Source organism: Natrix helvetica, assembly GCF_964273705.1.
Source record: "Natrix helvetica genome assembly, chromosome: 5".
NCBI classification, from domain to species: domain Eukaryota; kingdom Metazoa; phylum Chordata; class Lepidosauria; order Squamata; family Natricidae; genus Natrix; species Natrix helvetica.
Window position 1 is genome coordinate 102,328,257 of NC_138551.1, and position 21,529 is coordinate 102,349,785.

Below are 21,529 nucleotides of genomic sequence, written 5' to 3' on the forward strand. Positions count from 1 at the left end.
CTTCATCTGTTGTTAACATGTTAAAACAACATACTAATGTTTGAAGGGTATTTTAATTTATGGTCTTACTTAACATCACAAACATTTCATATTGATCCAACCAAGAACTCTTGTGATATAATAGTGTGTGGCTACAGAATTTTACAAATATAACTAACTAGCTAATAACCCGGTATTGCCCAGGTATTTATTTATAGGGGGAAAATGTACGAACCAAACATAATTTCTAATTTTGGATTTCCCCCCTTGCTAGAGGGAGCTGCCTTGTGGAGTACTGGGAAGCTGTTACCATGGCAACTCCCTCCACTGCACAGTAGAAGCCATTTTACAGCAGTACAGTAGAAGCCAGTTGAGGGCACAACAGGCTGCATTGTAACAGAACACACACCACGAAAGGTGTTACGGGTGTCTTACCCCCACAGTATTTGTTTCCAGAGAGTAAGTCATCTGGGTACACATTTGGTTGAAATTGCTACAGGCATTTCAGAGTTATGCTGGAACACACATGGACACACACACACTCATTTTTATATACATAGATTTCTGAAGAACTTCCCCTGGGAGAAATAACCCAGAATGACATTATGGTTGGTTAAAGGCTGCTGCACTCCCTTGTCTTATCTTGGCGAGGACCATCATCCACCAAGGTCAGAATTTTTGCTGTATCCCAAAGACAGGGGCGAAATGGCAGTCACATGGACCCATACATTAATGGAGGACTCTTATTTGAATATTCAGCTTGTTTTTTCTCTCTCATGAAATCTCTCCCCAGTGGATAACCCTCCAATAATGTTTCTACATTGTAATGGACTCAAATCTCCAATGGAAGATGAGAAAAATTAAGTAAAAAGAAATAAAATATGTAGCTTCCTCTTGAGGTTTAGGAAATTATATATGTGAATTATTTTGTGAAATGCACCGTTGCACTGAGATCCGCAAGAAATCGTAAGAAAGGGTCCCCCTGCTATGATTATAATGGAGGATTTTCTATCATTATCCCTTTTAGAGAGTTATGAAGTGGTTGTTCTACGCCCAGAGAAATGCTTATTGTATTCATTATACACCATTGTAAAATAGCTATGTTCATTGTGAAATAACTGTTTAACTGAAGGCAGAAGAATATCAAAACAAAGCTAACTCTCAAAATACACTGATTCCCACTTAATCTCCCAATTTCTGCCCTTAGAAAAAGCTATTCAAATATGTTACAAATGTCTTCAGATTTCCGTCTGGTTTCCCTACATTTGTTTAAGAGGGAACTGCTGAACAGTCCCATATCATATTTCCAATTAATGTTGAAGGAGTCTTTCCAATTACATGATTTAGCTTCACAACCATTTTACAAATTGGCTTAGGTACAAAGATAACGTAAATCCTGCCAGTAGATTTTATTTATACACTCTCAAAGGCCAAAATGAAGTATTTTCAGAGTAGATGGAAGACGGTGGGCCCTGCAATCCTCAGCAGAAAAGGAAGTCAGAGGCCCCACTCCCCATTATTTCAAATACTTCACTATTTCCAAGAAAAATAAGCCGTAAATGGCTGAGGCAAACCTTCTAAATTTCCATCTCTAGGAAAAACACCCTCACTAATTAACTAATGTCTTCCTAAGCCAAAGCAGAATGCTAATACACATTCTTTATCACTTGTATTTACAGCAAATTTACATGCCAGATAAGTTATGTAAATTATTAAGAGGGATAGTGAGAACACGTGTTAGGGTATTCTGGTTCTGTTCTCACATTGTTTTCCTTGAGTTTTGTCTTTTTAAAAAAAAAAAATTTCAAATGTTTCCACTATAACAAAGAATGTTCTTTCTGTGCCAACTCAAAAAGCTCAAACTGCCCAAATAGCTGCTGATTCGGTTCTACAGAGGAATTATTGAGTCTGTCATCTGCACCTTTATAATTGTCTGGTTTGGCTCTGCAACCCAACAAGACAGACACAGACTTCAGAGGATAATTAGAACTGCAGAAAAAAACAATTACTACCAACCTGCCTTCCATTGAGGACCTGTATACTGCACAAGTCAAAAAGATGGCTGTGAAAATATCTGCAGACCCCTCAAATCCTGGACATAAATGGTTTCAACTTCTACCCTCAAAATGATGCTATACACTGCACACTAAGGCAACTAGACACAAGAACAGTTTTCCCGAACGCCATTACTTTGCTAAACAAATAATTCCCTCAACACTGTGAAACTATTCACTAAGGCTGCATTACTATTACTATTAGTCCTCTCATTGTTCCTATCACCCATCTCCTCCCACTTATGATTGTATGACTGTAACTTTGTTGCTTGTGTCCTTACAATTTATATTGATTGTTTCCTAATATGATTTGATTGCTTATTTGTACCCTATGACTATCATTAAATGTTGTACCTTATGATTCTTGACAAATGTATCTTTTATTTTATGTACACTGAGAGCATATGCACGAAAGACAAATTCCTTGTGTGTCCAATCACACGTGGCCAATAAAAGAGTTCTATTCTATTCTATTTATGGTGCACATTTTGTGGCATCTAACTTTTTGAATACTGAAATTATTTTGGAAATTGGCCAATATTCAAACTGGGGCCCTTCCTTCCTTTTCCCCTCCTTGCATTGCTGACGGACTCCAAGTGGTTTTGTAATCCTGCTGTACGTAAACAGGATGAAAACAAACAAGGAAGAATGTAAATATTTAAAATAATGACTACTGCTCTTCCACTGAGGGCCAGAGGCATGGCATAACCACAAATATAGTAATAATTATTATAACTACTATAATAATTCATATAAGATAGAACAATGAGTGTGGATTACCTAGCAGGCAACACTTATGAAGGGATCTTGGAGTTGGGCACAATCTTTATTAAACATGCTTTATTAACAGAGGTTCCTGAAAGACTAGAAAACAGATGAAAGATGACACAAAATCTATCAAAAGCAGGAAAACAGAATGACTGTTCTGTAGCCTCACTTGGGCTCTTGCCTGGAGTCTTGTTTGGCCTTCTTTTCTTGTAGGATAAGAAAGAGATGATGATCTGGATGTCCTAATCAAATTCTCTCAAGTCTGTCTTCTTAAATATCTTTTGTATTGCCAACAATTCAACTGAAGAGGCAAAGTGAGGAATGTCATGTTTTTCTGAGTAAGTCTGGTGATGGAAGAGGCTGGGCTCACTTCTTCTACAGTGGGGACCAAGACAGGGCAAGGCCCTGTCGTCCAATTCCATATTAGGAACTTTTTTTCTCAGGTCTAATTACCAGAGTTAACTTTTTGTGACTTTTTTGTTTTGTCCTTGTGTAGGGACTGCTTTGGGTAGTTAGAGTTTGCAGTTAGGAAGGTGATATAAAAACAATTTTGCAACAAAATGACAAAAACCTTTAGTGTGAAACTGATTAAAGTCTTGTCAGTTTGAGGCAGCTGCCAGCAGGCCCGAAGGTTCTACCGTATTTTTCAGAGTAGAAGATGCACCTTTTTCCCTCAAAAACTCCGCCCCCTTCATCAAAATGGCCGTACATAGCTTTTAGAAGGCTTTCAGAGAGCTGGGGGCTAGGAAGGGCAGAAATGAGCGAAAAATGGCAAGTTTTTTGCCCCCCCCCAACCCCCAGCAGCACTCTATAAGCTTCCTAAAGGCTATCCCTTTTTTTTTGACAAAACCGGCTGGTTTTTGCTTGTTTTTGCCCCCCCCCCCAACACCCAGGAGCACTCTACAAGCCTCCTAAGGGGTATTCATGCCCTTTTTTTGAAAAGAAAACAGGCCCCTTTTTTGCGAAAAACGGACCATTTTGGGGAGGTTTGCAGAGTGCAAAAACTTTTTTTAAAAAAATTTCCTCTTCAAAACCTTGCTGCATCTTATACTCCGGTGCGTCTTATACTCCGAAAAATAGGGTAATTAAGGTTACAGAGCTGAGCTTGTTAGCTAGCACTTAGGGAAGCTTTATATTGGGTCGAAAAGCAATCTCAGGAAGACATAGTTTGTTTCAGCAATCTCTCTATGTTGCAGGGGGTCAAAAAAGGAGGGAATGGGTCACTGTAGAAGAGAACTTGGAGGGGGACAGCAACAACCAGTGATCTTCCCAGTGTCCACCTCTTTCTCTGTCAGCAACATGGTTCACTTAATGTCATTTAGTGACCACTTCACCAGAACCAATTGCAGGCACTAAAAAAGGACTTCCTGTATATTAAATAAAACTAAGGTCAAAGGGCAGACTCAATGGATCATCGCTAGGTCTTTTTCTGCCATCACTTTTCTATGTTTCTAAATATATTTTTAGAATATATTTAGAATAAATATAGTGTTTTACCATTAGTTGTGGCTTAATTTAATCAGGTAGGCCTTTAATTTGCCCTAGATCTCTGACCTGAGCTTGCAGCTATCAAGACCAAAACAACCAGAAAAACATCAAACCATAAAACATCTTTTAAGTCCTATAAAATAGTAACATATTAAAATAACTCTGTCATTTTTAAAAATTTACTGTAATATGATTTTGAGAGAGAGAGAGAGAGAGAGAGAGAGAGGGAGGGAGGGAGGGAGGGAGGGGACTTCTATAAAACACAACTTGAATGAAGCATCAAAAATCTTGTCTATGGATTTCTTTTTACTCACAAGTTCCTGGGCCAATGATTTAAATACCTACAGAAGAATTTATAGTGCCGCTGTCAAGGTAACACCGATAAATAGAAAGATTAATTGAATCAGATGAATCATGGAAAGTGTGCTATTTTATAAACAGCATGATTAATTCCAGTAATTTAGAGCGTTTCCAATAAGAGGATTTTTATCAATGGGGGCTTCAAGCCAGAGCTATATTTTAAAAGCATTTTATTTTATTAAAGCTTAGCTTTGCAGCTTTCTGAAGACAAGAAGGGAAGAAGGATAGTGAGGGTGGAAGATTTGTTTAGCAGGGAGCTTCCCATTGCTTCCTTTTGCAGATCGGAGCATTATCCTGGTAAGCAACTGATCAGGGTTGAAAGATGATTTGGGGTGAAGTGATCCACCCAAACTGAAAATTCCCTTTTAACAGAAATAATTTATAATCAAGACTGAAGACAAGAAGAACATACTTTGGGTGTTGTTCTGTTCTCATACCATTTTCCTTGACTTTTATTTTTCAGAGAATTAAAATTCCTCCTCTGACTTCTTAGGGTGCCCATTTGGTGATATCTAACTTTTGGAATATGGAAAATACTTGTCCCAAGTACATGCATAATTCTGTATTTATCTTTATTTATTTATTGTGTTATATTATTCTGTTATGTTATATTGAAGGTGGTGACCCTTTGAGAGCTGTATGCAATGAAATTTCACTTTAATGTATGCCGATTAGTATAAATTCAAAGTGACAATAAAGTTATTATTCTATTCTATTCTATTCTATTCTATTCCATTCTAATTCCACATTCTATTCTATTCTGTTCTTTTCTACTCTATTCTATTCTCTGGTATTTTGGTCGCATTTAGAATCTGTATCCTCAGACTATATAAAGAGCTGTGATCAAAGTAGTGAAACTTAAAATTATGCAATGAACATTTACTTATTTAAGGTGAGCAGTTCTGAGATGCATCAAGCAGAACTTGTGACCAGGCACTTATCATCGGGAGATAATTGACCTTATTTAAGTGTTAAATGTCCTGAGGCGAAGCTGAGTGTGCTTAAATCCTAGCAGGTTAATTATCCAGTGATTACAATAAACTTGAGAGGTATTACAGCTAAGAATCATTTGCACAAAGATACTATTAGAAAACTAAATTCAGCGATAATTAAAAGAAATGACAATAATAAAGTTCTCCAATCATGGATTTCTACATAATGACTGTAGAATGGCAAGAATTGGTTAAAAGCATTAATTGCTTCTACTAAAAGTGCTGAAGTTATTGTGAGAAGCCTAGTCAATAAATACCAATGAGGTAAGCAGAAACACTAACTTGCAAATATACAAATTCGGTTTTGTTGTTTATTTTATTTGTGTCTGGCCTTTACTAGTTTTATAAATAATTCATGGTTCATCGTAGTTCACAGTTGCAATGAATCATCAACATATTAACTCAAAATATTAAATTTTAATAATAATACTCATGGGTTACTAAAGAGATTTCCAGAACCAGTTATTCTATCTGTCTGCCTGTCTGTCTCCCACCTTTACTATTTTTTACAAATAAGGCAACAAACATATCCAACACACTTTCTTCTTCTTCCAATTTTCCCCACATCAACAACCCTGTGAGGTGGGATGGGTTGAGAGAAGGTCACATAGCTGGATTTCATGTCTAAGGCAGGGCTTGAACTCACGGTCTCCCACTTTATACTAGATTTCCAAAGTCCTCCCCTACCCCTGAGGCACCCTGTGCTCCATTAGATGTGCTCTGACCCTTCATTTAAAATTTGCATTGGGAAGAAAAGGATTGGAGCGATTGTTAAGTGAGATGCTTCACTTAACGGCCGTCATGGCATGCAATTGTAACAGGCAGGCTACATTACTGTTGCATCTCAAGGGCTACCTGTAGCTGGCAGCAAAGGCCTGTTTTCTCTCTCTCTCTCTCTGCTGACACCTAGTGGTTGCCCAGAATCTGCAGCCCAGATCTTCCACCCTTATCACTTTACATGCCCAGCACAGTATTAAAACAAGGCAACTTCCAAGAAGCTCTTACTGTTTCATTCCCAAACAGGATGTCAACATAAGGCATGACTTCCATCAGTTGGTCCTTGTAGAACTGGCTAATGAATGGTGCAGAAAGATTTAAACTGAAGATCTTGTTGTTTGCAGAAGCTTGAGTTGCGACTTTCATTATGGATTCTGGTGACACCGTCAAGAAAAAACCCTGCAAAGAAACACAGAATAAATTGCTACGCACAGAGGGTTTAAGAAACATTGCTGTTATTAAGTGGGAAAAGAAATCCACATAAAAATAGAGGCCAGAGACACACAATTAAAGGTAAGTGAAGGAAGAACTCAAAAACACCTATCCAATATGTCTATGGAGATTCTCAGTCATCCAGGTCATGGTTGTCCCAAAGGTGCTTTTTTTAAGAGGCAACTGGACTTTCTGGGTTTTTTCTTTGAAGATGTTTCGTTTCTCATTTAAGAAGCTTCTTCTTGGATGAGAAGCGAAACATCTTCAAAGAAAAAACCAAAAAGTCCAGTTGCCTCTTGAAAAAAGCACCTTTGGGACACCCATCCAATATCCTAAACATGAGAAAACAAAAACAAAAAAACAAGCAACTGTTTTAGTTGTGATTACTAGAAATGTTTAAGCATTTCACAAGTGTATTATCTTTTTGATTCCCAATGGCTGAAGAGGAAACAAGCAAACAAGGATTTGTCAATAAAAAATGAGGTGGAAAACTATTTCCCAGTTTATCACAACCATCACTTAGGCAGCCACCATTAGTAATTTGACAGCATAAACCTATATTTAAGAGAGAAAGAGTCAGCAATCCAATGAGAAACATCTTTGAATCTCTCTTCTACAAATCAAACCAACCATTACAGTATTAAGCAGTTCACCTATTATCACCTTTTCGTGAATAATTGTTTTAAAAGTTCCCAGACAAAATTACATTTCTTTTTTATTTTAAGGTGTTCAAACCGATCTCAGTTACTATAAGTGGTCACAGCTGGTACAAATGTTGAAAATGTGCAGTGATGGTATTCAGCCGGTTCGTACCAGAGCGAACTGGTACCCTGCGGGCCCACCCACCCACCCACTTGAGTTTGATAGCCCTGATATAGAAAAATGACATAAACTCTGTAATAAACAACTGTTATTATTTTCCTAGTTCCAAAACAAAAGTAAAAATTATGAATTATAAAAAGTTATAATTTTAAAGTTAATTATTTAATTGACTTACTTAATTGAAAAGTTACATAAACTATATAACCGTTATAAACTATAAAATTTATTTTAAAAAGTAAAAATTATAAAAGCTTATGTTTTAAAAATCTGCATTAAACATGTAGGAGCATAATTCTGTGTACATGCCTGCTTAGAGGAAAATCCAATGCATTTAATGAAATTTACATCCTGATAAATGCTTGTAAGATCACAGCTGAAAAGATGCTTTGGGAGTTAATGGAAAGATGATTCAACAAACAAAAAATCTCTACTCTCTTCTTCCAAGCTTTTAATAAAAGTTCAATGATGCATTCTGAATCATTTTCATATAATTATGATTACTATGAGGTTTTTTCATGTTTTATTTATGTAACATCCAATTTTCATCGAACATTGTGTGTTCTGGGTACAATTGTGCTTAAGTAATCATATTATACAATTTTGTTGTTATAATTCCTCACCATCATATTAATAATATAATAACATAATAATACAGTAACATTAACATTTAACATCATTTTTTAAACAACTCTCCTCTTTACCATTTCCTCCAACTGAATCTCCTCCTTTCTAACTTCTATTATTTAGTCATTAATAAAATATATATTATATCAAAAAGTATTAGGTTTCTTCTTTATCCTTAACAGCAATTGTTGATCTATCCATTTCTGCGCAGTCTAAAATTTTCTTGATCACATTCCCCTCAGATTACTATGAGTTTTGAACGTGTGTCTATCTTTTAATGCATGCTTTTTTTCATATTTGTTGGGCTTTTAAGTATGCGCTAAAGAGTAAGTAACTATGGCCGACATTGGTGACTATATACTTATAGGCATTTATGTGATAACATACTAATTACATTTTAACAGCAAGTTTTTCACCTTTTTTAAAAAAAGAACAACCTCAGTTGCTTTGACTTAATTATTGAGCATAAATGTGCAAAATCATGTGCTACACTGAGATTTTGAAAGGAATGCTGCATTAAGTAACAGGAAAACATTAGAAGTTATGAATAATGCTCACCACATTTATTATTCCTGAAATCTATGTGGGATAAGGCTGAATATGCCAAATATTTCTCTTTCAAAATGTGCTACTAAATATATAATTAGCTTGTTTTCCATATCCACAAAGTGCTATAACACCTCTCAACCACAAGATAGTAACTGCAATGGGAAATAAAAGAGGACTGAATGAAGTGTTTAAATAATTTATATGAGTACTGAAATAAATGAACACTTCTCAGGTTTTTTCCCCCTTAGCTGTATTTAGAAATCTGAAAAATGTGATCTGTTCTTTAGATTTTGTGACAGGAAATAAAAAGACCAGGGAAACGACATATAAGTGATTGTTACTTACAGTGTCAGCATGGACAAATAATTACTGATAGTTAACGGTAAATAACATTTATTCTAAGGGTTAAGAAAAGATTCCCATGTTGACATACAGGATTATGCTTTGATATCAAAGAGAAATCAAGGGGAGATCATGTTTCTAACAATTCCTCCTTACCATGTGTATATGATATACTGTATTTTTCGGAGAATAAGACACACCGGAGTATAAGACGCACCAAAATTTTGGTGAGGCAAATTAAAAAAAAAGTTTTTGCACTCTATAGACCTCCCAAAAATGGCCAGTTTTTTGCAAAAACGGGCCCTTTTTGTAAAAAAAAAAAAGGGGGGGATTAATAGCCTTTAGGAGGCTTGTAGAGTGCTCGGGGGGGGGGGGGAAACGCCCTGGTTTTTGCTCATTTTTGCCCTCTCCAGCCCCCAGGAGCACTCTATAAGCCTCCTAAAGGCTATGCACGGCCATTTTTGCAAAGGGGGCAGAGTTTCAAGAGGCCAAAAATGCTGTATTCAGTATATAAGATGCAGCCAGATTTTTAGCCTCTTTTTTGAGGGAAAAAGGTGCATCTTATACTCTGAAAAATATGGTAACTTACCTGATATTAATATTTCCTAACTAGTTATACACATAGTTCTCAAGGATATTTGCTTCCTCTGGAAAACTGAAAGATTCTAAAATATGACACCGTCTATTTTGCAAATCCTTCTGTTGCACAATTACATTAAAGCCAACTCTATTGTCAATTTTGTGGCAACACTAAATTTATTTGAATGAGGTTTCTGTTATTGACTTACAATTAAAGCACTTATTTTCTGCAGTTATTTTGCTGTTACGTCTGTTCACACATTAACATTTTGCAAATCATGTTTAGTGAGTTACCTCAAGGAATTTTGTACACATGAGTGACACTAGAATTGATCAACTGCTGAATCCGTTCAGTGAAAACAATTTTTAAAAAGTCAAAATTAAATCTTACTGTCATCCTTTCCCCCACTTAGTTATCTTTATTGGCGTTTAAATCGAAATGAGCTAGAAACCAGGAGCAGAAGTCAATTTGGGAGCTGATTCTCCACAAGGATATAGAACAATATAACTTTTTCCATTTTCTGTGGCTTGAAACATCTGTTGTTCCAAAAGAACTATAATACTGCCCAATGCACAAAAAACATTAAAAATTAAACACTCAACTAATACCGTATTTTTCGGAGTACAAGACGCACGTTTCCCCCCTAAAACGGTGAAATTTTGGGTGCATCTTATACACTGAATGTAGCCCCACCCGCCCACCAGCCCCAACGGGGAAATGGGGCTTGTGGAGGCTGCAATAAGCTATAGCAGTGATGGCGAACCTATGGAGCCATTTGTCAGGGCACACGAGGCGCTGCCGTCAGCTGGCCAGCGCACATGCGCGCGCTGGCCAGCTGAGTTCACCCTTTTTTAAAGCCATTTTTCGCCCTCCCCAGGTTCCAGTGGCTTTATAGGAGCCTGGGAAGGCGAAAACAGCCTCCCCCACTCCACAGGACACCCTCCGGAGGCATCAGGGAAGCCTCTGGACAGTCCCTGAAGCCTTCGGAGCGCTTAAAACGACCCTCTGAGCAAACCGTAAGTCACTTCCGGTTTGCTCGGTGGGTCGTTTTGAGCGCTCTGAAGACTTTAGGGACTATCCGGAGGCTTCCCTGACGCCTCCGGAGGGCATCCGGGGGGGCTGCGGGGGAGGTTGTTTTCGCCCTCCCCAGGCTCCTATAAAGCCTCTGGAGCCTGGGGAGGATGAAAAAAGCATGTAAAAATGGGGGGGGGTACGCGCCTGTAGTGCATGCATGCGCACGGGGGTGTGTGTCGCGCATTGCATTATGGGGGCAGCACGACTGCACATGACCCCCCTGTGCTCCTCACACTTATGGCACGCGAGCCAAAAAAGGTTCGCCATCGCTGAGCTATAGCAATCCCTGCAGCCTGAAACAGCTGATGATTGGGAGGCGCTTAAACTGAAAGTAAAACTTGCTGTTTGCTCCACGAAGCAAATTGCTAGGAGGCAGAAATAGATTTTTTTTCTTGTGCTAATCAGACTGTTTCCTGCAAGAAAACAAGTCAATAAATGCCTATAGAATGTTCAAATTATTAGATTTATTTTTAAAGACTGCTTTATTATTTTTCTAGACAGCTTAACAAAATGAAGAAGCTTTTTAAAATAAATGCTTGATCTGAAGAGGCCCTGTGCTATTGTATCTTCTTTTAAATAGCAGAGAATAACTATATTTCCAGAAAGCACATCAATTTTAACAGCATCTGTACAGGTATAGTCTGAAATGTAACAGTACAAACAGTGTTTATTGTCTGTACTGTTTGCTATTTGCCCCCGATATTAGAACTACTAACGACCTCCGCTCCTTCCGACAGAAGCTCAAGACCCACCTGTTCCAATTAGCTGGCTTAGCTGATTTATAGCTCCATCTTCCACCTCCTGGCAAACATTTTATTGGGGAATTTTTTAAGGGAATTTTAACTTTATTTGTATTTTAACTAAGTATTGTACAGTATATTTTCTACCTCCTCCGTCTACATCTATGTCTATGTATTTGTATATGGTTTTAATAATGACTGTACACCGCCCCGAGTCCTGTTTAGGAAAGGGTGCGGTCTAGAAATAAAAGCTTATTATTATTATTATTTGTTGCAAGGAGGCAAACTGCTGGGAGGCAGAAGCAGATTTCCCCCCCCTTGTTTTCCTCCCCAAAAGCTAGGTGCGCCTTATACTCCAAAAAATACAGTAATCTTAAAGGTTAATGTCAAGATAGATGATGGTTGAGACAGAGGTGATATTATATCAGTTCACCCTAACCGGTAGGGGAAATCGCGTGTGGGCCTGCCTACCCGGCCTCTATTTCATCCTATTTAGAGATATTTTTTGAGGACAGTACATGTGCAGAAGGCCGGGCACATGCGCGGATGGCGTGCGGGGGAGTTTGCGCACATTTGCGAACCAATAGGGAAAGTAAGTGAAAACCACTCCTGGGTTGAGAGCCAATTTGATGAGAACAACAGGCCAAGCCAGTTGGTTGACCTTGGACCTGTCAGTCCCTCTCAGCCCTAAGAAAGAAGCAATGGCAATCTTGCCAAGAAAATTGCAGAGACTTGGCCTGGGAGTTGCCAAACATCAATAATAATTCAGTTACACACACACACTTCCAAAAGATGATCAAATCTCCCACAAGAGTCAGTCACAACATGAGGTCTTGAACAAGAGGGTTCAAGAAATATGGAAAATATTTTTAAGGAAGAAAAGCAGACCCAGCCAGCATTATTCACTTTAATGGCATGTTTGAACCCGTTTCTATCTGCCAACTCTCTGCTAAAATATTAGCTGACTGTTAGGATTTTAACTTATTTGATCCAGAATGTGCCTCTTTTCAAATGCGACTGGGTTACGATGGCCAAAAAACAAAAGGAACCCTTTCCCGACGCTTTGACTAAAGCTTTTGGCATCCTGCAATTTGTATTGTTTATTTTAATGGAAACAGGGCTTCGTAAGTGGAAAATGACTAAGATTTCAGCTATTGTTTTATTTCAAGTGGGCAGTTTTCCCATTTTTGATGAAAGCTAAATTTCAAACAGCTTTTCTACTTAAATAAAAAAGCTGAACTGTCATGGTATATGCTTATATTGAGGCTGACATTTTCTTTTAAATTAGTGCCAACACGTGAAAAGGAGAGGACTACTTTAAGACTGGAAGAGTTTCCCTAATGTTGAAACAAACTCTTAATTGTTGCCACATTGATATTTATCATTACCACAGCTGCAAAGCAAGTTACAAGATAAAGTAATGAACATTAATAGCTTTGGAGCTTTACTTTAGGCATATCACAGATTATGCTTTAAAAATTAACATCAATTTCTAATTATTAAATGTCATGGCCACTACCCAGACAACAGCTTAATAAAAATCCCAAGACATTTCTGTCTTGGAAATGGATCTTGGCCTCCGGGAGGAAAACATAGCGAACATTATTCATAAAAATAGGTCACAGCTATCACCAAACCCAAAGTCTAAAATATGTTGGGAACTAAAAGGTGGATGTAATGGGCTGGGGAACAGGATGATGATTTGCACGGCATTATAAGCGCAGAACATCTGCACATTCTTCCTTTATCAGGAAAATATGTAGCCCATCTCCCCAGGTACACTAGCAGGTGGCTAGCCAGAGCATCAAGAGAGCTCTAACTTAGGGAAACTAGAGATATATTGGCTGCTAAAATAAACATTTTCAATTGCCAAGGTTTCTGTAATCTAATTCCCTCCCCCACTTCAATAAATCTGTTTAAAGAAGAGTCTGAGAATCTAACACCGGGGTGGGGTGTGGTAGAAAGCATGCTAAGGGTGTAACCAGAGGCTCCCGAAAGGAATGGCCCTCAGCCTGTCTCCTTGGTGGCTAAAAGGAAGGGTACAATCTGATACAGAGCTTGAAATACATCAGTAACTTGTTATCTTTAGATGATCCCTTAGCAGGGGTGGATTTCAATTTTTTTTACTACCTATTCTGTGGGTGTGGCCTATTTTGTGGGCATGGCTTGGTGATCATGTGATTGGGTAGGCGTGGCCAACTTGATGTCACTCACCAGATGTTATGGATTGGGTAAAATGTGGTGAAGCTCACTTAACATTCTTGCTTAGCAACCAAAATCTTGGCCTCAATTATAGTCATAAGTCAAGGACTATCTCTGCCTTCCTCTGCATGGCAGCCTTGTCCTGGTAAACTCCTTCTCCTTTCTGGCAATTTTCCTCTCTGTTAGAGGCACCAAAATAATCCAGACAATGTAAGGTCCTATCCAGTACGCCAGATTTTTACTACCTCTTCGGGAATACTGTACCGTACTGGGAGGAACCCACCCCTGCTCAATATCCAACACATCTGGTGTTGCTATCTAGTTAGCAAATCCTCATGACTGCAAGAAAAGTAAAAGCCTCGAGATCACAACCTGTGTCTTTGTCATGGTCTGGTCTCAAAAGCCTCCTTAGATGTGGAAGACCACAACAGAGAATTTGTGTTACCAGAGTCAGTGATGATGCTGAGTCAACTGGTCCCCACTCTTCCAGACCAGGAACCACCTCCATCATCATCATCTTTTAAAGATCCCGTAATTCCTTGTGGGGTGGAATCTTGGACAAGCGAATGGAGCTGAGTGTTTACTGGCCAGATGCCCTTCCTGCCACCAATACAGAGTGTTGTTCAGCAGATATATTCTCATTGTGACCAGAGAGAGAAATATCCTCTACTTAGGATCGATCTCACAGCCTCCTGGTTGTGAGGTGAGAACTCCACTTCTAAGCCACCACACAACTCGGAGCCGCCTCCATCCCATCCTTAAAAACACAGTGTCAGCGTTCCAAATATCATGCAGAATTAAATCATTGTCCAAGGCAAAGTAGTCCTTAAAACTCCAATTTAATAAGACAGGCATGTTGGCATTAAGCTGGTGAATTTCAACTCTAATGCACATCCGGTGAATTCACCCAGTTAAAAGTTCATCATTTTTCCCCACACCCCATAATTCATCACATGGTCCAATCTTCATCTTCCACGCTGGCATGTACACCCCACTTCTTCCGGCCAGGTGTCGAGGTGCGGAGACAAAAGACGACCTTGAGCTTCTAAGAAATTCATAACAATACATTCCACAATCCTACTCCTTTCTATTCCCCCCTCCCAACTACTATACCAATGAAACAGCATAATATATATATGTTTTAATTATGTGGCAGGCCAAAGATCCTAAAAGGAACAGAATTACAGGCCTGATACACAGGAACTGGAAGAGAATGAATCAAGTAACAAAGAGACTGAAGTGTGCTCCTCCATGCACAAAGGACCCTATAACTGTATAAAAGAGCCCAAATCTAATCATGGTTAGTTGTGCCTGGGTGAGGGTCCAAGGAGACCAATCTGGGCTTGGAAAGATCACTGAAACAATGCTGACCGTGTAAAGGCATCTTTCAACTACTGGCTACCAAGAGCTTTTCCTGGGGTTGGACTTTCAGTTTCTCTCCCTACTTCTTTTTGCATATTTTGCCTGTTGAGTCTGCTCATGTGTGTATGAAACTTGGATTGAATTTAGTACTTCAGGGTAAGCCTGGCAGGCAGTGGTGGGATTCAAATAATTTAACAACTGGTTCTCTGCCCTAATGACCAGCTGGGTAGGCGGGGCTCAGTAGTCATGTGACTGGGTGGCCATGGCCAACTCAACATCACTCACGTTGATGGGCACTTCGCTTTAGCTGTTACAATGTAATAAGGATTAACCGGAGACACAGTTTCTGTAAACAGGGCAATAAAGATTAGATTAGAAACAACACCAGAATGTTTTCCTTCCTGCCTTCCTTACAGGATTAGCCATGTAAAGTGGAAAAAAAAACAAAATAAGATTTCTTCCAACAACCGGTTCTCCAGACTGCTTAGAAAGTTATCAACTGCTTCTCCCGAATAGGTGCGAACTGGCTGAATCCCACTACTGCTGGCAAGTTTATAATTTTAAGCCAGAGAAGTGCTGCTTAGGAGGCCAGGCTGATTCCTAGCTGTTCTTTTCTTCAAATAAACCCCCTCTTGATTCTCAAGAAAGAATGGCCAACCTCACTCCCCAGTGATTCCTGCAGACTTTCAGGAGGGATACCAACTGGTTTTTACTGCTCAGAATTGGGCAAAAGAGACAGACTACTCACAAATTTCCCTGCTGCCTAACAGGCTTGCTGTCAATCAGTCTCACTGCTGGAACGGAAAGCAGCAGTCCAGATGTAAAGAACTGAAGCATATTCACATAGCAGGAAACCTTAGTTTCCTGTTAAGTCTGTGCTGGATCTTGTAATTTGATCGCTGCGGATACATGAATTCCTCATATCAAACATTTTCATAGAACGCAATCTATGAAATTGAGAGCCGTGGAATCTCACTCAAAGCTTCTTCTACCTAGGTAGGCAATCATTTTTGATCCGAGGACCACACAGGTGGCCAGGTCAATGATGAGACACACCCATGTGCTCACTCACATGTGCACCCCTTCCTTCACGTTTAAGAATATTTTTTAAAACATTAAGAGAAATGGTAGCAGCATGGATCTTCACCTACTCTCAAGGCTCAAACAGGGGAATGCAATTATTGCATATCCTTAACCAAAGTCCAATACCCTCCCTATTTAGGATGATCTCTTTCTTCCACTCAAGGTGCAATTTCAGGAGGGATGCAGAAGGAGCATGGAAGGAATTAGTGGACACCCAATTAGCCATCCAAATCTTTCAAATTAACCTTCAATACAGTGGTGGGTTTCAATTTATTTTACTACTGGTTTGCTCGTGTGCGCACGCTCACATGCCGCTTCTGCGCAGAAACATCGGGGGGGGGGAAAGCCTCCCACCACCGCCAATACCGGCTCGCCCAATTCCAAGACCTTACTGCTCTAAACTATACATTTCTAATTTTCAGCCAGAACCTACAGGTCTCTATAGTATTGCTTACTGATCCATTTGTTTAGTTACAGGGCTTATAACCTGTTCCAATCAAAGCGACTCTGAGCACCAGACTCATGCCACCGCCAGAGCCTGAATCTGCGGAAGAGGACGAGCTGGAGCCGATGGATATTGAGAGGGTGGCTTCATTGGCTTCGAAGGAATGTGGGGAGGAGACCAGGGCCTCAAGATTGGGATGGCTTGTTAGCAGGGAGGAGTAGGGGCAGGAGAGAGGGCACGTAGTGAAAAGGAGGCACGATGGAGCTTAGGCAATGGGCAAGGACCACCCCCTCCTGATCCCCGAGCACAGAGAGTGGAGAGAAGGCGGGAACAGCACAGGCTGACCCAACGACATGAGGAGAATGTCCTGCCGCTCTTCACAAGGCACATCTGCGGACAGAGATTTAAGGAGCTGCTGTGGGGACAGGTGTTTGTTGGGAACAAATGCTAAATTTGTAGAGTTTTGTGTGCCATTGAAGAAATTTGGAGTTTGCAATACTGCTTCCTTCTTCCTTGCTTCGTGAACTCAGAGTCTTGTTCCTTACTTCATGGATTCATTTCCTTGTTCCTTTGTTTTGCTGGACTGGGCACAACCAGAGGCTCCCTCCCCCGCCCTCTGTATGTCTGTGTCTGTGCGTGCGCTTTGCTCTGGTACTTGCCAAGAATGTGGGAGCGTTTGGGGTAAAATTTGGAGCATTGAAGGGGAGTTTGAACTCTCAGCTCGCTGTGTGACCTTCGTGCCTTGTCCTGGGTCATCCCAACCCTAACCATTTGCCAACTTGGGTTACAAGCAGAGAAGATAAATAGACGAGATAACACAATAACTAACATAATCAAAATTAAAAAGACCACCATAAATTGCAATACTGCCATACAGAAACTGGGAATCTAAATACTCAAAGCCACAAACCAACTCGTTGTGCCAAACAACAGTCACAACAAGCCTGCCTCCAAGATTTAATGGAGACACCAAAACTTTACACCTTTCCTGGAAGGAATCATTTCAACATCCTCCAATTCCGGTGAAAGAAGGCAGTGATTGAAAAGGAAAAAAAATACTATCAGCTGTTAGAATTCATACAGATTTAAAACACGAATACTTAGTAAATGCCATCTTCTATCTACTCTCACTGTAAGTGTCAAGTTTAATTATGTATTTTTATCAAAGATGTCACATTCTTATGCTAAATTTCATACAGTCTGACACAGCCATTCTTCAATTTTTCTTGTTGTGAATAGTTATTACTTGTATGTCACCAAAGACAACAGGAACATCCGTTTTACTTTTCATGCTTCTTATTGAAGTGAAATCTGTTCATTTGTCCATTTACATCCACTATTTTAGCAGAAAAGATTAGACAAAAAAACTATTTGAGAAGTTAAAAATCCCTTATATAAGATGCTCTACTGGCATCCAATAAGAACCTACAGGCTACAAAGATAACAGGCATGGTTATCTGCTTCTAATAATTTAATCTGAGATTCGCTTGAATTTTCTTTTATGTAGAGAAAAGAGAATGACTAAGATAAAACTTAGTACTAGATATCACAAGTGAGCAATGATTCCCCCCCCCCCCAATTGATATCTTAATATGATTAATCATGCCCTTTGGTCCATGCATATAGGGACACATTGGCTCAGTGGCTAAGACGCTGAGCTTGTCAATCAGAAAGATTTGGCAGTTCAGCGGTTCGAATCCCTAGCGCCGCATAATGGACTGAGCTTCCATTACTTGTTCAGGCTTCTGCCATCCTAGCAGTTCCAAAGCAAGTAAAAAATGCAAGTAGAAAAAATAGGGACCACTCTGGTGGGAAGGTAGCAGCATTCTGTGCACCTTCGGCGTTTAGTGATGCCGGGCACATGACCACAGAGATGTCTTCGGCCACCGCTGGCTTTTCGGCTTAGAAATGGAGATGAGCACCACTCCCTAGAGTCGGGAACAACTAGCACATATGTGTGAGGGGAACCTTTACCTTGGTCCAAGTATACAGAAATAAATATGAGCACAGCAACATGCTAGCACTTTCCATGGTGCTGAGTGCATTACCTAGAACATGATGTCTCTCTCTCATGCACTTAACACTCAATAATGTAGAACGTTTTGAAAATTGCTGCAAATTGGCAAATTATTTCTAAGAAATCATCCTGTTTTTCTTCAAGATTTAAGTAACATTTATCCTTTGGAAATGCTTCTAAAATAGCTTTGTAGCTAAAAAGGATAATAGCCTGTGCTTCCGTGCTAGCGACACAGAAGATTGAGCTGCTAATAGACAAATATATGTCAGAGGAAGAATGGCTGGATGAGTAATCTTGGTGTGAAGAGAATTGAGGGCAGAACTGGACCTTCTACTTCTCCTGAACCTGCAATCCAGATACCTGAACAGCCTTTCTTGACCCTCAGAAGGTCATAAGTGGTATTACTCTACCTGTTGCAAAACAATATGCCCAAGGCGCCAAAAGAGGGCTCTTTAGGAGGAAAAAATACGAGATAATCAGTTATTTTCTCAAAGGGCTCTAGAGAATTAATGAGTCTCAACTGAGTTTTGATGGAGCTCTGGGGCTTCTGCATAATGAGCCTTGTCTTGAAGGCAATGCATTATGGAAAACATCTGTGTCCCTGATTCCGGGTATTATATATAAACTTACGTCTAAGCAATGCAGAGTGGTAAAAATGAAACTATTATGTCCTATTAATAGTCCATTAAACTTGTGGTATGGATGTAGCATAAATAGGCACTGCCTTTAGGTTTAGGTTTAGGTTTATTGGAGTTATTTGGCGCCCTTTTCCCAAACGACTCAGGGCGGCATACAACATAAAAACACATATTACAAAAGTTAAAAGAAAGATTAAATAGAATATCCAAAAAACCCAATAGACATTTACAATGAATTTAGAAATTAAATTAAAATTAACAATTTTATTTTATTCAGGCCAGGCCGGCTTGCTGGAAGAGCCAACTTTTTAGGGCGCGCCGGAAGGACCGGAGATCGGGAATTATGCAAAGCTCCGGGGGCAGCTCATTCCAAAGGGAAGGCGCTCCTGCAGAGAAGGCTCTCCCCCTGGGGGTCGCCAGCCGACACTGCCTGGCTGAAGGCACCCTGAGGAGGCCAACTCTGTGGGATCGTACTGGACAGTGGGAGGCTACCGGTGGCAGTAGGTGGTCTCGTAGGTACCCTGGGCGTAAACCATGGAGCGCTTTAGAGATCATAATTAACACCTTGAATCGCACCCGGAAAACAACCGGCAACCAGTGCAGGCCGCCTAAAAGGGGTGTAACATGGGAGCACCTAGGTACCCCCATGACAACCCGTGCGGCCGCATTCTGGACCAGCTGAAGCCTCCGGGTGCTCTTCAAAGGCAGCCCCATGTAGAGAGCGTTACAATAGTCCAGGCGAGAAAGGACGAGGGCGTGAGTGACTGTGCATAGGGCATTCCTATCCAGGAAGGGGCGCAACTGGCGTACCAGGCGAGCCTGGTAAAAGCCCCCCCCCCTGGTTACGGCTGTCAGGTGTTCTTCTAAACTAAGCCGCGTATTCAGGAGGACTCCCAGATTGTGGGCTCTCTCTGAGGGGGCTAAAATTTCTCCCCTATCATCAAAGATGGTACAAGATGCACAAATCGGGATGACGGGAACCACAGCCACTCAGTCTTGGAGGGATTGAGCTTGAGCCTGTTCGCCCCCATCCAGATCCGTACAGCCTCCAGGCATCGGAACAACAGATCGAGGTTTGGGGTAGAGATGAAAAGTTGGGTATCATCAGCGTATTGATGATACCGTACCCAAAACCATGGATGATCTGGCCCAGCGGTTTCATGTATATGTTGAACAGGAGGGGTGAGAGAACCGACCCCTGGGGCACCCCACAAGTGAGGCACCTCGGGGTCTATCTCTGCCCTCCAGTCCACACGAACTGCGATCGATCCGACAGGTAGGAGGAGAACCACCGCAAAACGGTGCCCCCCACTCCCAACCCCACGAGTCGTCGTAGTAGGATAACATGGTTGATGGTTTCGAAAGCCGCCGAGAGGTCTAATAGGACCAGGACAGAGGAACAACCCCTGTCCCAGGCCTGCCAGAGATCATCAACCAATGCAACCAATGCCATCTCCGTGCTCTACCCGGGCCTGAAACCCGACTGAAATGGATCCAGATAGGCAGCTTCATCCAGGTATTGGGGAAGTTGATATGCTACCGTGCTCTCAACAACCTTCGCTACAAAGAGAAGGTTGGAGACCGGACGATAGTTGGCTAAAGAGGCTGGGTCCAGGGAAGGCTTCTTAAGGAGGGGCCTCACCACCGCCTCCCTCAAGGCGGTGGGAAAGAACCCCTCTCTCAATGAAGCGTTGGTAATTGCCTGGAGCCAGCTTCATGTCACCTCCCGGGAAACTGAAACTAACCAAAAGGGACACGGGTTCAGCACACAAGTGGCAGCACTGTGCCTCCCCATAATCCTGTCCAAGCCCTCGGGAATCACAGGGTCAAACTCATCCCAGATAGTTTCCACAAGATTCATCCCCGTCGACTTGCCCGAATCTACCCAGTCAGAGTCCAAGCCTGTCCGAATCTGAGCGATTTTATCCTGCAGATATTGAACAAATTCTTCAGCACTACCCTGCAAAGGGTCTTCCCCAGTTCCTTGATTAAGTAAGGAGCGGGTCACCCTAAACAGGGCGGCTGGGCAGTTATCTGTGGACGCGATAAGAGTGGAAAAATATTGCTGTTTTGCTGCTTTTATCACCACTAAGGAGGATTTAATATGAATTCTTACTAGTGTTCGGTCGGATTCGGACCGGCTAGCCCTCCAATCACTCTCTATGCGTCTTTTCCGGCGTTTCATCTCCCGGAGCTCCTTG

General features: G+C 40.8%; 1 protein-coding gene across 2 annotated transcripts in view; it reads right to left on the reverse strand.

Moving 5' to 3' along the window:
• Positions 1-21,529, reverse strand: part of ADK (adenosine kinase) — a 298,775-nt gene that overhangs the window by 92,418 nt on the left and 184,828 nt on the right. For both annotated transcript variants that reach the window (XM_081956528.1, XM_081956529.1), the window contains exon 7: positions 6,647-6,817. In XM_081956528.1, coding sequence (XP_081812654.1) covers positions 6,647-6,817 — 171 coding nt within the window. The remainder of the gene's footprint in view (positions 1-6,646; positions 6,818-21,529) is intronic.